Source organism: Mus caroli, unplaced genomic scaffold, assembly GCF_978045245.1.
Source record: "Mus caroli unplaced genomic scaffold, Mus_caroli_1 scaffold_14, whole genome shotgun sequence".
NCBI lineage: Eukaryota > Metazoa > Chordata > Mammalia > Rodentia > Muridae > Mus > Mus caroli.
In genome coordinates, this window is record NW_028227269.1 from 56,398,492 (window position 1) to 56,411,639 (window position 13,148).

Sequence of the window (13,148 nt, forward strand, 5' to 3'; positions counted from 1 at the left end):
AGCACAAAAGAGACTCTGCCATACTGATTCACAGAAGAAGCAATAGGAAAATCAGCAGGCTGAGTGAGTTTGCTAAGACTGGTGATGAACTTCACCACAGGCTGCCCAGGCTGCTGTGAAGTGATTGGGCATCCCTGGGAGATGAAGTCTAGGCTTTCTGCTTAGCCAGATAGCCATTTTGAACCCTAGTAACTTTCTTATTAGACTGTCATCTCATTAACTGCTTCATGGCAGATGGTCCCCATGTGCCACATCCTCTGCTTTGGGCCATATTGCTGAGTGGTTCTCACCCTTACACTCAGCTTGTGCCCATCTGCCCAAACAGGTGTTTGCAAACATGCCTCTGAGGATGTGAGTACAAAGAGTGTTCCAGGAAGTAGGTTGGCCTCTGGAATGCACTAGAACATAGGTTCCAACTGAAAACACCACATTAGCAATTTTTTTTTTTGACAGACACAGAGTTTGAGCTTCTGATAATTACTGTTTCGCCAAACCAACCGAGACTAGGGGCTGCAATTAAAAAGAAATGATCTTCCATGTATAATGGCTTCCACACTGCGTGATACTATTAAATAACCATCATTAGCTACTAAAGTATGTACCGTTCCTTTCTTGGATCCCCTTTTCTGCCAAGAAATTTAAGACCAAGAATGATCAATGAAGAATCGTCAGCATTATAATTGTTGATATAGGTCATCACCAAATCAAAAAAAATTCAGAATGATTTAGATGTATGCAGAATTGTAAATGGTAATATTATGCAGACATTGAAATTCTTCTTCTAAAGAGCCACACTTACTTATCGACAATTTATGGGCCAGTACAGAAAAAGCTTGTTAAAAATGAAGAACATTTTTTTAAGGCTTTAAAATAAAGAACAAGAAGGGTTAGGATAATTTCCTGAGTATTGTGCTAGGTTCTGGAAACAGAAAGCTCAGTAAAATAGTTTCTCTTCTCAAAAAGCTTCTATAGGAAGGCACAGACAAATAGGCACAAACCCACAGTGCAATGTGATGGATTTAATAATCAAGTGGGTACTGGGGGAAAATTAAAATGATGGAGGAAAAAGTCTGCTTGAGAACCTACAACTACCTGCTTGGGTCTTTTCTTTCTTTCTTTCTTTCTTTCTTTCTTTCTTTCTTTCTTTCTTTCTTTCTTTCTTTATGTGTAAGTACACTGTAGCTGTCTTCAGACACTCCAGAAGAGGGCGTCAGATCTTGTTACAGATGGTTGTGAGCCACAATGTGGTTGCTGGGATTTGAACTCTGGACCTTCAGAAGAGCAGTCGGTGCTCTTACCCACTGAGCCATCTCACCAGCCCCGGGTCTTTTCTTTCTTGTCTTCCCAGAAAACACCCTTTTCTTCCCTTGACAGATGTTTATAGTGTGAGAGAGGCCCAGGAAGAGTGGTCACCAGAGACGAGAGGACTTGAGAACCAGTAGTTTTTCAAGGCCTTAGACACATCAGTTAAAGTATTAGACAAGAAGGCTCTTGTGTCCTAACTTCACATTACATGGCTTAGTCCAGAAGTACCATGTATATAATGTGCTTGTAAGGTAGAAGGAGCCACAGATCTAGGGATAAGACACACTCAACTGAAGAGATTTGGTAAAACAACACAACTTATATCCAGCTCAAATAGTCTATTTATTGATGTAAAATTCACATAAAATTCACTATTTTGTCATGTTAAGTATATCATCCAAGGGGGTTTGGTAGAGATCCACTTTTCTAAAGCTCCATTGTCAAATGCTAAAATGCTTCCCTTGCCTCAGAAGAAACTTCAAGTGGTCCCTCTCCCAGCTCCTTCTCCCTCTAGCCACTGATGATCATTAATCTACTTCCTGTCCCTAGATGTTTGCCTTTTCTAGACTACTCAATATGAACTGAACCAAGTAAATGTTGCCCTTGGAGTTTTTAAATTGTCTTCTAAGTTCACCAATAGCATATTGTCAGTAATATTTTACTGATTAATGTACCATATTTTTTTTCACACATTCATCAACTGGTAGAAATTTGGGTTGTTTCTTTTCTTTATCTTCTCCCACCCTGATACTTGATTTCAGTTTTGAGGGGCAAAGAACAGAGGTGGAGATACTGGGTCATGGAGTTTGTGAAAGACCATCACACTCGCTTGTAAATGTAGGCCTTGTGATGTTATGTCTACCAGCAGGTGTGAGTGATCAAGTGTTTCAAATGAGTGGTCCTTGTTTACATTTATATATTTTTTCCTTTAAAAAATTATAGCTGTCCATTGTCAAGCTCTTTTAGGAATAAATCGTCCATCATTAGAACCTCTTCACAATCAGGAACAGGCACACTTGTCTGCTGTCCTTCATTCGTATGCAAAGTCATAACTTAGTTGAAAGAAGTTTTCGCTTCTAAGATGAGCTGCAGAGTGAATTTAATGAAATTCTGACAACAAAGCTGCCTTTCATAAACTCCCACCCCCACCAATGATCAAACCCCAACCACCATGATCAAAGCCAATGCCTCTAAATAGTGACCTTTGAAAAACCAGCCCAGAAATGCAGCCAGGTGCCTTAAATCAGTGGTTGGCAAAGGCACTGAAACCTCATCCAGGGTTGGCTAGGAAAATATTCCTCTCAGAAAAATCTCAGTTTTGTTTTGTTTTTAACCCAATATACATTCCCTGCCTCCTCTATGTATGCTGTATTATTTATTTGCTATTTATTTATTTATTTATTTATTTATTTATTTATTTATTTATTTATAGAAACATAACTCCCCTCCCCTCCAATTCACATTCCACTTCAGGTAAGGTGGTTTGTTTAGGTAAAGCAATGCATTCAACAGCCCCAGTCCTATCAAATCTCCACTTCTACTCTAACATTTTTTTCTCATGAATAATTCAGCGTCTGTTGTACACACTCCTAGAGAGTCTGTGGTCATTGATTGTAATCTGACTGCTCTGCCGTCATGGACAGTACACGTGATTATTTCTCTCCAAGCAGTGCTTAGTTTGAGAGACTGAAGCACCCATGTGTAGGCGATTGCTGAGAGCAAACAAGCCATTAAGGTATAAGCGTTTTGCTTTTAATGTGGTGTCCAGATTTGCACATTCTAGATTGTCCAGTATGAACAGCTTCTGTAATTCTAGTTCCCAATGTGCCCCTCTTGGTGGAGATGTGAAAGGGAGACTGAGGAAGATAAGCAATTGCAAGCAGCAAAGCTCGAGTGAGCACTGGACTGCAGCAGGCCAGTCTTCCTGGCCAAGCTTCAGGCTAAGACTTGCAGGGATTTCCTGGAAGGAAACAGCATTCATGAAACGGAATAGGTGGTTGAATCCTTTGACAGAGAGTGACTGTAAGGCCAAAGAGTTCCTAAGTTCAGAGTCCTGGGAACTCCAGGGTCCCTTAAATATCAACATCCATTCTTTCTCAAACAAAAGCCTGCAGTTCCTAGACTAGGGATGGGAATTGCAGGTTGAGGAGCTTTGGACCTGGGATCTTAATATCCATATCTTAATGGTTTCAGCACTTGGGACACAGAGGGGTCATACCTCAAGGCCCTAATATCCCTTAGGATTCCATGGAGGAAAGCTTGAATGCCTTGCCACTGATCCCAGGCTTCCATCAGTTTCTCAGCCAGTCACTGGTGGATTAAGAGTTAGCACACCTGCCTGTTCAGGCCTTGGCGCTCTCCACCTCCATCCCCCCACCCCCACCCCGCCAACTCTCCAGGGTACAAAGTACAGCCTGGACGCGCGGGCACAGCTGTTCCAAGCCGTGCAGCCTAATCTTTCCCTAGTGAACACCTACATGGATTTCCAATACGGCGCCAGGCAGGTTCCTGGGGCAGTGCCAGCCTCCTCCTGAGCTCTCTGCCCCTCATCCTGATTTCTGCTGTCGATATTCCTAGGGGAGGTGGATGGGGCTCGGAGAACTACAAGCTTTGTTAGAGAGTCGCAATGGTTCACTCACTTCCCCTGAACACTCCCTACTGCAGAGTGGAGGGCTATGGATGCTGTAACTCAGCATCTCTTAACACACCACTGTGGTCCTTCGTGCTCATAATGCTATTGGCTTAGGTCTGGTTTCCACCGCTCAGTGTTTGCGTGGGCACTTGTGCAGCGGCCAGCCCCAAAGGGAGTTGGACCTTGCAAAGAACGCCAGAGCGCCGCCAGACCTCACAAGCACTTTGCAAGGGCCATCTGGAGACATCATCGACTTGGGGATCTGAAGGCCTGAAATCCCCAGGTACAGGTTTAAAGAACTGGCAAGCAGGAAAGGAGGTAGGTGTTTAGGGTCCTGTCCTGGAGAGTGGCTTAGGAACAGGTGGAGTCGCCCCCATCACCAGAAGTGAGCAGCAGCAGAAAGAAATGAAGAAGAACTCCAGACATAAATGTCTGGGGTTTGCTTCAGTTTTTACTTAGAGTAGGAGTCGGGTGGAAGGGGGCAGAATCTACATTCTTGACTGGCACCTACCCGTTTGAAATGTAGAGAAACTCCTCAGGTCTGTCCTAGGAATGCCTGAAGATGCTGTGAGAGAAATCTGAAGCAATCTTTGAGTTGAGCTTAGAGGGGACTAGAAATGGGGGGAGCGATGACGGTGGGGGAATAAACCACCTATGTGCCCCCCCCCGCCTGCTTTTTCGTAGCTGCTGACGCGATGGTGCCGCTTATTAATCATTCATCAGTCCAGAGCCTTTCCACTTAATGGATGTGCCGCGCTGGGCTCTAGCCTCTTGGCCTCTCCTGCCACTCTCCAGTGTACCCAGGACCCCCAGAGCTGCAAGAGACAGCGCTCAAGCAAGCTGCTGCTGGGTGATGCTCCCGGCGGCCTCAGTCAGAGCTGCGCTCGCCACAGCTGCTGCGCTCTGCCGGGTGGCGCCAGGCGGCGGTGAGCTGTGAGCTTGGAACCTTGAGCCTAGGGAGGGCGCAGACAGCAAGGGCGCAAGGTGAGCGCCCCAGCCGGCAGCCGCACCGGCCCACTTTCAGCTGGGATGTTCCCCAATGGCACCGCCTCCTCTCCCTCCTCTTCTCCAAGCCCCAGCCCAGGCAGCTGCGGGGAAGGAGCCTGCAGCAGGGGTCCGGGGTCCGGCGCCGCGGACGGCATGGAGGAGCCTGGACGAAACGCTTCCCAGAATGGGACCTTAAGCGAGGGACAGGGTAGCGCCATTCTCATCTCTTTCATCTACTCCGTGGTATGCTTGGTGGGACTGTGTGGGAACTCTATGGTCATCTATGTGATCCTGCGCTACGCCAAGATGAAGACCGCTACCAACATCTACATTCTAAACCTGGCTATTGCTGATGAGCTGCTCATGCTCAGCGTGCCCTTTCTGGTCACTTCCACGCTGTTGCGCCACTGGCCCTTCGGCGCGCTACTTTGCCGCCTGGTGCTCAGCGTGGATGCGGTCAACATGTTCACCAGCATCTACTGTCTGACTGTGCTTAGTGTGGACCGCTATGTGGCTGTGGTGCACCCGATCAAGGCAGCGCGCTACCGTCGGCCCACTGTGGCCAAAGTAGTGAACCTGGGCGTGTGGGTCCTGTCATTACTGGTTATCTTGCCCATCGTGGTCTTCTCACGCACCGCAGCCAACAGCGATGGCACGGTAGCCTGCAACATGCTCATGCCTGAGCCCGCCCAGCGCTGGTTGGTGGGCTTCGTCTTATACACATTTCTCATGGGTTTCCTGCTGCCTGTCGGGGCCATTTGCCTGTGTTATGTGCTCATCATTGCCAAGATGCGCATGGTGGCCCTCAAGGCCGGCTGGCAGCAGCGCAAGCGCTCAGAGCGCAAGATCACTCTAATGGTGATGATGGTGGTGATGGTTTTTGTCATCTGCTGGATGCCTTTCTACGTGGTACAGCTGGTCAACGTGTTCGCCGAGCAAGACGACGCCACCGTGAGCCAGTTGTCTGTCATCCTGGGCTATGCCAACAGCTGTGCCAACCCCATCCTCTACGGCTTCCTGTCGGACAACTTCAAGCGCTCTTTCCAGCGCATCCTGTGCCTCAGCTGGATGGATAACGCTGCGGAAGAACCAGTCGACTACTATGCCACTGCCCTGAAGAGTCGAGCCTACAGCGTGGAGGACTTCCAGCCCGAGAATCTGGAGTCTGGAGGCGTTTTCCGTAATGGCACCTGCGCTTCCAGGATCAGCACGCTTTGAGGCCGGGCACTGCCGGGATGGGGGGAGTGGTCAGAAAAATGGAGCGGGGAAGGGGAAAAGGGTGGGAGGGAATGATAACCGGACTTCAGGTGCTGTGGTCATAGTGCCTGACAGCGATGCAGCGCGCCTGGTTAGCTGAACCTAAGAAAGCTATGTGACTAAGGTAAAAGGGAGAGATTTATGGATCAGCTGTGACTGCTTTCGGGGCATCTGGTAGTCTGAGCAACTCTGTTCTCCAAACCCGGTAACTTACATCCTCCCTCCCAGTTCTACTAGTACAAACTGCAAACTTAATGTCGCCAACTCAATTTGACCCTTACCCTCTCAAGCTGATATCTCTGCTTCTTTAAGCTGAGCCACGGTTACCATCATGTGTTTCCTTTGGGCTGAGGTCCTCCTCCCCCCCCCTCCCCCCCGCGCGCTGAACCCTGTCCGCTGCGCAGGTCAGCGGGCCAGACTCTTTTGAAGTGGCTACAAGACCATCCCTAACCACCGCTCTCCTTACTTCCTTGACAGCCTTACTGTCAAGGAAGCCCAGCTTGAGGAAGGCCAGGCAACTTGTCTTTTCTACTCTCAGAGAAGGCACATTTTCCCCTGGGCCCTTCCTCTGCTCCACTCCATCCCGAGCAGAGCTAGGCGCTTAAGAAAAGGTTCTGTGCCCTGATCTTCAGACTTGGTATAGTAACACACACACACACACACACACACACACACACACACACACACACACACGCTCCTTTGGAGAAAAAAAAAGGAGCTAAGAGCGAGCAGAAGGGCAAGTTTGTAAGATTCCTGGGTTGTGGGTGTAGGTACCATAGAAGCCACTCTCCTACAGAGCTCAGGACCTGAGCACTAGGCTCCAAAGTCCCAGCTAGGGGAGCTCCGGGCTGGTGAATAACTTAGGCACCAGGGTGGGTGAACCTGAATTGCAAAGCACTTCCTCTTGGAGTCCTCCCTAGAATAACAAAAGATTGGGTTGCCTGCACCAGTACAAGTTAGGAGTCCAGCTCCAGCTCCTGTGACAAATCGCAGAGCCTTTGACAAAGCTGGGTGGGCTGCTTTGGCTTGTCTGATCCCTAAAGTTTTCTGCCTTTCAAGCGGTGCCTAATAAGTTATTTCTTGTTCAACATATTTATTTATTTATGTGTGGTGTTGAAAAAAAAGTGTACTTCCACTTTCTTTTTCTGTATTTGCCTAACAGGGCTGCTCTTGGGAATTCTGGGGGCGTGGCGGTGTGGGAGGGAGCTGGGAGCTAAGAAAGTTCTCTCCTGGCCCCAAGAGCCCCTCAGAAGTTTCCCTCTCTTGCGCTCCATTAGCCTTTTCTCAATCCTTCTTGTTTTTGCTTGTGCCCAGTGAAGTTTGGAGATTTTAAAATAATTTTTTAACTGTAGGTTTTTGTCTTGTTAAAATAAATAAATGGCAATTTGGGTTAACTTTTGTGCGGAGTGAAAGGCCTGAAACCCTGGCATCCCAGGAAAGATAGGAGAACACGCCACACGGTCTGTGATGTGTGTGTGTATGTGAGCTGCTATGCAGAAGTCACATGTACATCCTATATAGATATATGTACACACATGTATAAGGATAGATTTGTTAATCTGGGCATACTGTCACTAGTCCATGAAACAATTTTAAGGACACCCACAAAGTGACAAGTGTGACCTGAGCTGTAGCATTCAAACTGAGAAATGTCAGAGTCTCCAGTCACTGCTGAAGACATTGCTGCCTGTTTCTATCCCAGGTGATAAAGGTGATTCTTACATACCCAGGAAGGGCAGCCACTTCTGTTGAGGAATGGAAGTGAAACAATTATGTCTGCATTTCTTGACTACTGTGGATACCTGAGCAGGGCAAGGACCCAGCTTTTCACATCTTCACATTTGCTGTCCTCTTGAGTATGCTGGTTTGTATATAGGGGTCACTGAAAGGATATCTTGCTTGGTTGTTTAAGGAAGGCAGTGCATATCAGTGGGACAATGAACCTGGGGTTCGCAAGTTCACACTGACCTGACATACAATGCCTGAATGCACTATTGAAAAATATGTTTTCTGTATATTTGCTTCAAGAACACCATGCTTTTCTAAAAACAGTAACTAAGAGTTGAACTGTCTCGTATGTTTTGTTTAAATAAATGAACAAATATGCTTTTGATCATAAGTGAAAAAGTTTAGATCTTTTCCTAAGAATAGTATATATATACTTTTCTGTTAAGTAGATTTTTTTAATTGTTAAGAAGAGTGAACTTTATAAACTGAAATCTCCATCATTATCATCTCAACAGGATAAAAATGTAGTGTTCTTAACCTGTAATCGTAACTGAATAAACAGATGTATTACACTGTTGCAAGTTGTGTGGCTTCCATTTGGATCTTACTGTTTTGAAGGAGTTATTTGAATGCATAGGCATGATTGACAGACACACTTAGCTCTTAGGAACATTTCAAATTAACTTTGAAAATTTACAAGATTGCTTTATCCTTTGAATTGATTTCTTTTAAATGTGAATCTTATTGTGCATGTCCTGTGTGTGTGTCTGTGTGTGTCTGTGTGTGTCTGTGTGTGTCTGTGTGTACTAGACAAGGAGTGAAGGAGGGTAAAGAGGAGGAGGAGGAACGAAAGAAGGAAGCAATAGCAACCCTTGAATGAGTGTGAACAGGAAGCAGTGACCTAGGTCACACCCTGTTGTCGCTGCACTAACCAGGCAATGCTTCTGTTTTTCACAGATTAAATTACTGCCTGACCTCATTTGTGACCTCAGACTTTGCTGTAGAGCTAAGTAACTGCTGCTTTACATTAGAGACATAACAACGGGAGGGAGAAGCATCCCTTAAAAGTGTTGAAAGTGTAAAGGAGAAAAGAAATAGAAGAGCCAGGCTTTGAGAAGAACACATTTTATGCCTTGCTCAGATTGGGCCATTTCCATGCTGGAAGCTGTAGCAAGGCTTGGTGAGGATTGTTTTTTTTTAAAGCAGGGTCTGTGATTTATAGCAGCTTTATTTTTACAGCAAAATGAATGAAAGCAGTATTCCTCAAGCATCTGAGAGCAGCAATCCTACTGTGTGTCACCTCACAATGACTACGGATGGGGGCACTTTTACATTGTCACTATTTCTCAAAGTCATCACAAAGTAGCAAATGCAAAGGTTACAACTTAGATTTGTAATATCGTCTTCTTAGTGCCGCCCTTCCCTTACACATAATTTGCTAATTTGGTTTTAACTACTCTAAAGGTCATTCCAAAAACCGTTCAAACTAGTTTTCAAACTGGGAGAAAAGAAACAGTTGAGGTAATAATTTAAATAGCTATTTTTTAAAGTTGCTTTCTTTAAATGTGTAGAGCTGCACAGCTAGAACCCCCTTTCTCTCTTATTATTGCTAAAATGGCACTAAACTCTATAGGGATGCACTACATATCCTAGTGGTTAAATATGACTGGGTGAGCCCTTGGGAAAGTAGCCCTCCAGGTCTTTTACCTTTATTCATGTGAATACTTCCTGGCTGCAGTTTGGTGACATCTGCAGCTCTAGAGCCAGGAGCCTACATCTCATCTGGAGCAGGATTTCAGGTTCCTGGGGGATGCTGCCCCTGATGTTCTCATGGAGCTCACACTGATAACCAGTCTGATGGATGCCACAGACTCTGCAGAGTCTGTCACCCTGCCATGGAAGCTCCTGGGTTAGTGACTAGAGGGGACCTAGGGTCCTGGATGTCCTCCAGGATCACCTTGGTCTGTTCTTGTCTCCCTCTGCCAAAGGCTGTCTCAGATCTTTTGTATTTATCTTCATTTCTGTCAACGTCACTTACTAAACATTTCATATTCTCAATAACTGCTTTGTACTAGAGGAAAACCATAGAGGTTGAATTCTGTTCCTTAGCCCTGAGTCCCATACAGCAGGAAAGCCTTCAGCCAATTCCCACTCCTTCCTCAATCAGACTCACACCTGATTCCCAAGAAATTTTGATTTCCTAGCTATAGACCCATCTCCTGTCCTCAAGTGATGAGCTTGCCCTCAAAGAGAGATACAGGAAAAATCCTCAGGTCATGAGACCCCCCTCAGAGAGAGAGAGAGAGAGAGTCACTGTCATTATAATGAAGAGTGATTGATAGAGGAAGCTAAGACATGCCAGTTTAATATCTGTGTCTGATTATCTAACTTCAAGTGACCTCTCAACTCCCAGGCTACCTTCTCACACACGAACCATGAAAAATGATGGCATTAAAAAGCTTCAGTGCTCAGTTCATTGTACCACTGTACCAACTGTTAAACATGTAGTTTGCATATGAGAAAAAATTGATCTCCTATCAGGCAGATGCATCATTTTAAATTACAAATCTATTTCTAACCTATTATTATTCAGCAAATAATATAGATACTGATGCAACCTCCTAGGAAAAACTCATTGGTGGTATCTTATTTTCATGAACTAGCTCAGCCTCTTCTTTGTTCTAAGGGAGTACACCAGAGAGGTGGGGGAACTCCAATGGTGCTATAGACAGATACTCAGCATTTCATATTCCTGTGGTGAGTGCTCACAGCGTGGGGGCATTGCTAAGCTGACATTGCTCTCTTGCAACACTGGGCTTTGGAGCTAATGACACCCTCTTCCACAGGCACAGATGGAAACTTCACTTCTCCCGCAACAGCTTTCAGATTGTTGGTTTTAAATTTATGCCAAAAGGTTCAACACTGTGTCATGGTTTCCCTAGGGGGAAACAGGTGCTGAGATAAAGTTCTGAGCAATAGTTTACTATTTTCTGATCTACCTGGAGAATCCACACAGAAGTGGAGCACCTGAGAAAGGACTGTGATGGGCAGTCATATATACTCGGGCTTCTGATTATAGCTATAAAAAAATAAAGATATCACTACAATGATGACAAGGTGGATGAGCTCTGTGAACTGAAGGAGATAGCTCAAACTAACATAGCAAAATGCCTGCGTGTCAAACAGCTAGGGAGAAGAAAGTCTTATCTAAAAAGGAGATATAATTTTAGGTCAAAATTCTCTGTTAAGTGTTCACTTGGATAACAAGGTGAATTATTGTCAAATGATCTATAAAGCTCAGTCTTAGTCCACAGCTAGACATTTTATATCCATGTATTGGTGAAACCTCAGGATAGTCCCAATTTTTGCTGAGTAATGAAACACTAATAACTTTCAAAAGAAATCTCTTTAACCCAGATCAATCCAAATCAATTCTGAGTAGACTCAGCATAAAAATAAATGACAAGTAGGAGGTACTATCCACCCACCAGATTACCTGTTTAGAATGTGCTTTCATGACTGGAATTCTTTCAAAGGAAGGCCCAGGTCCTCCCAACATTAGGATGGAAGAAATAAAGACAATGTATTAGACTAGAGGCCACAGGTTTTGCAGAAAAGGAAACTACAGAATAATATATATGAATTGGTCTGACTGTTGCAAAAATAATTTATTTCCAAAACCAATTTCTAATTCATTTAATTGGGGTGGGAAAATGGAGGACATGTAGGTACACTAGCTATCACTTGTGGCTTGCAGGGCTGTTCGGGGAAAGGATGAATCATCATTTGAACTACACTCTTTATGTTTCTATAATCCTTGAACAATCCACCAGCTAGCTAATATTAATAACAACGTCTATCCAACATCAATAATTAAATCAAACATTCTCCTTTATATCCACGGTTACTATCAAACCGACATGTATGTGTTTTCAACAGATTCTCAAATTGTCTTGTATATAAACTATTATACCTGAAGCTTAAATTAAATTATGTGCTCATGCATATACAGGTATGCATGTGTATGTGCACCCACACACACATGCACATAGGCTAACTAAAAGAGTAGTATGATAAGGAATTATTGGTGAAATAGTACATCAAAACTTGTCTTCTCACTTTCCCCTTCAGAGTTCCATATCTACAGCCTCTTCCCTAGCTCAGGACTCTGCTCTAACCTTTCCAAGTTCTCCAAAGAAACTCTTGTCATTTCCCCCAGCTTTACAGTTTACACAACTATGAGTTTTAGTGCTAGCCTTTCGGAAACAAGACTTTTCAATATGCACATTATATCAAAATGTTAGGCAGCAGTCGCTCTGAAACCATATTTTCTAACACAACTATGTGTTCGCAAGTGATTTGTAATCCCCACAAACAAGGATCACTTGAGGACTTCTGCAATACTCGATACTCTCTATGCTCTATTATAGAAATGTTGGTTCATTAGAACCAGGAAAAATCTGCTTGTTTACTAAGATCACACTTCAGTGTGAGGGCAAGTGACTGAGAGTCTAAGAGCATGGAGTTTAGCATCAGCATGGGAGGCTCTGCTCTGTTGTGTAATACTGACAAGCTAATCTGCATGATGCTTATTACCCTCATCTATAAGGGCAAACTAATGACATCCTCTTCTGCAGGGCTGTTGTGATGAGACAATGCATGCCAAATGCCAAACCTGTCAAAGACTTTCAGTTGTTAATGAGTGAAAACTCAATTAGCACGCAAGAGTAAACATTCTTGAGAAGATCTGGCCTCAGGGTGACTTGATTCCCAATTCCCTGAATTTTTTTTTCAGTGTCCGCTTTAATCTTTGACTTCTGCTATATTGATTCGTTTTAAGACTCAACATCCTTTGTTCTCACAGAGTGTGTAGCATATTACCCTCCCACACTCAAATGTAAGTCTCTCTAGCTGTACCGACAGATTTCATTTTGTCAGCCCCAGCTCTATGAGCTTCTTAGCCTCTATTCATTCTGCCAAAAGAATATGCTAAGAATATGAAGTTTTGCTTAACTACCCAATTTCCTAGATTATTTCTCAAGGTTGTTTTCATAGCAAGCAGTTATGTCTCCTTCAAGGAGAAACCTTGACCACTCCTTGTCATAGAAGAGTGATGTCTCCAAACTCAGTGTGACTCAGATGTGACACAAATCCACAGGGACATAGGAGCCACCCAGTTTCATAGGTATCATCTATGTGAGAAGTAGGACAAAGACTACCCCATTGGTTAGCTTTCCCA

The 13,148-nt window shown here is 44.5% G+C and overlaps 1 protein-coding gene across 1 annotated transcript; it reads left to right on the top strand.

The window, feature by feature from the left end:
* Window positions 1-4,078: 4,078 nt before the first annotated feature.
* Window positions 4,079-6,180, top strand: Sstr1 (somatostatin receptor 1). Its single transcript, XM_021179728.3, has 2 exons — window positions 4,079-4,255; window positions 4,622-6,180. Exon 2 carries the CDS (start codon window positions 4,967-4,969, stop codon window positions 6,140-6,142), a length of 1,176 nt encoding a protein of 391 aa, XP_021035387.1. The 5' UTR covers window positions 4,079-4,255; window positions 4,622-4,966; the 3' UTR covers window positions 6,143-6,180.
* The last annotated feature ends 6,968 nt before the right edge of the window (window positions 6,181-13,148 follow it).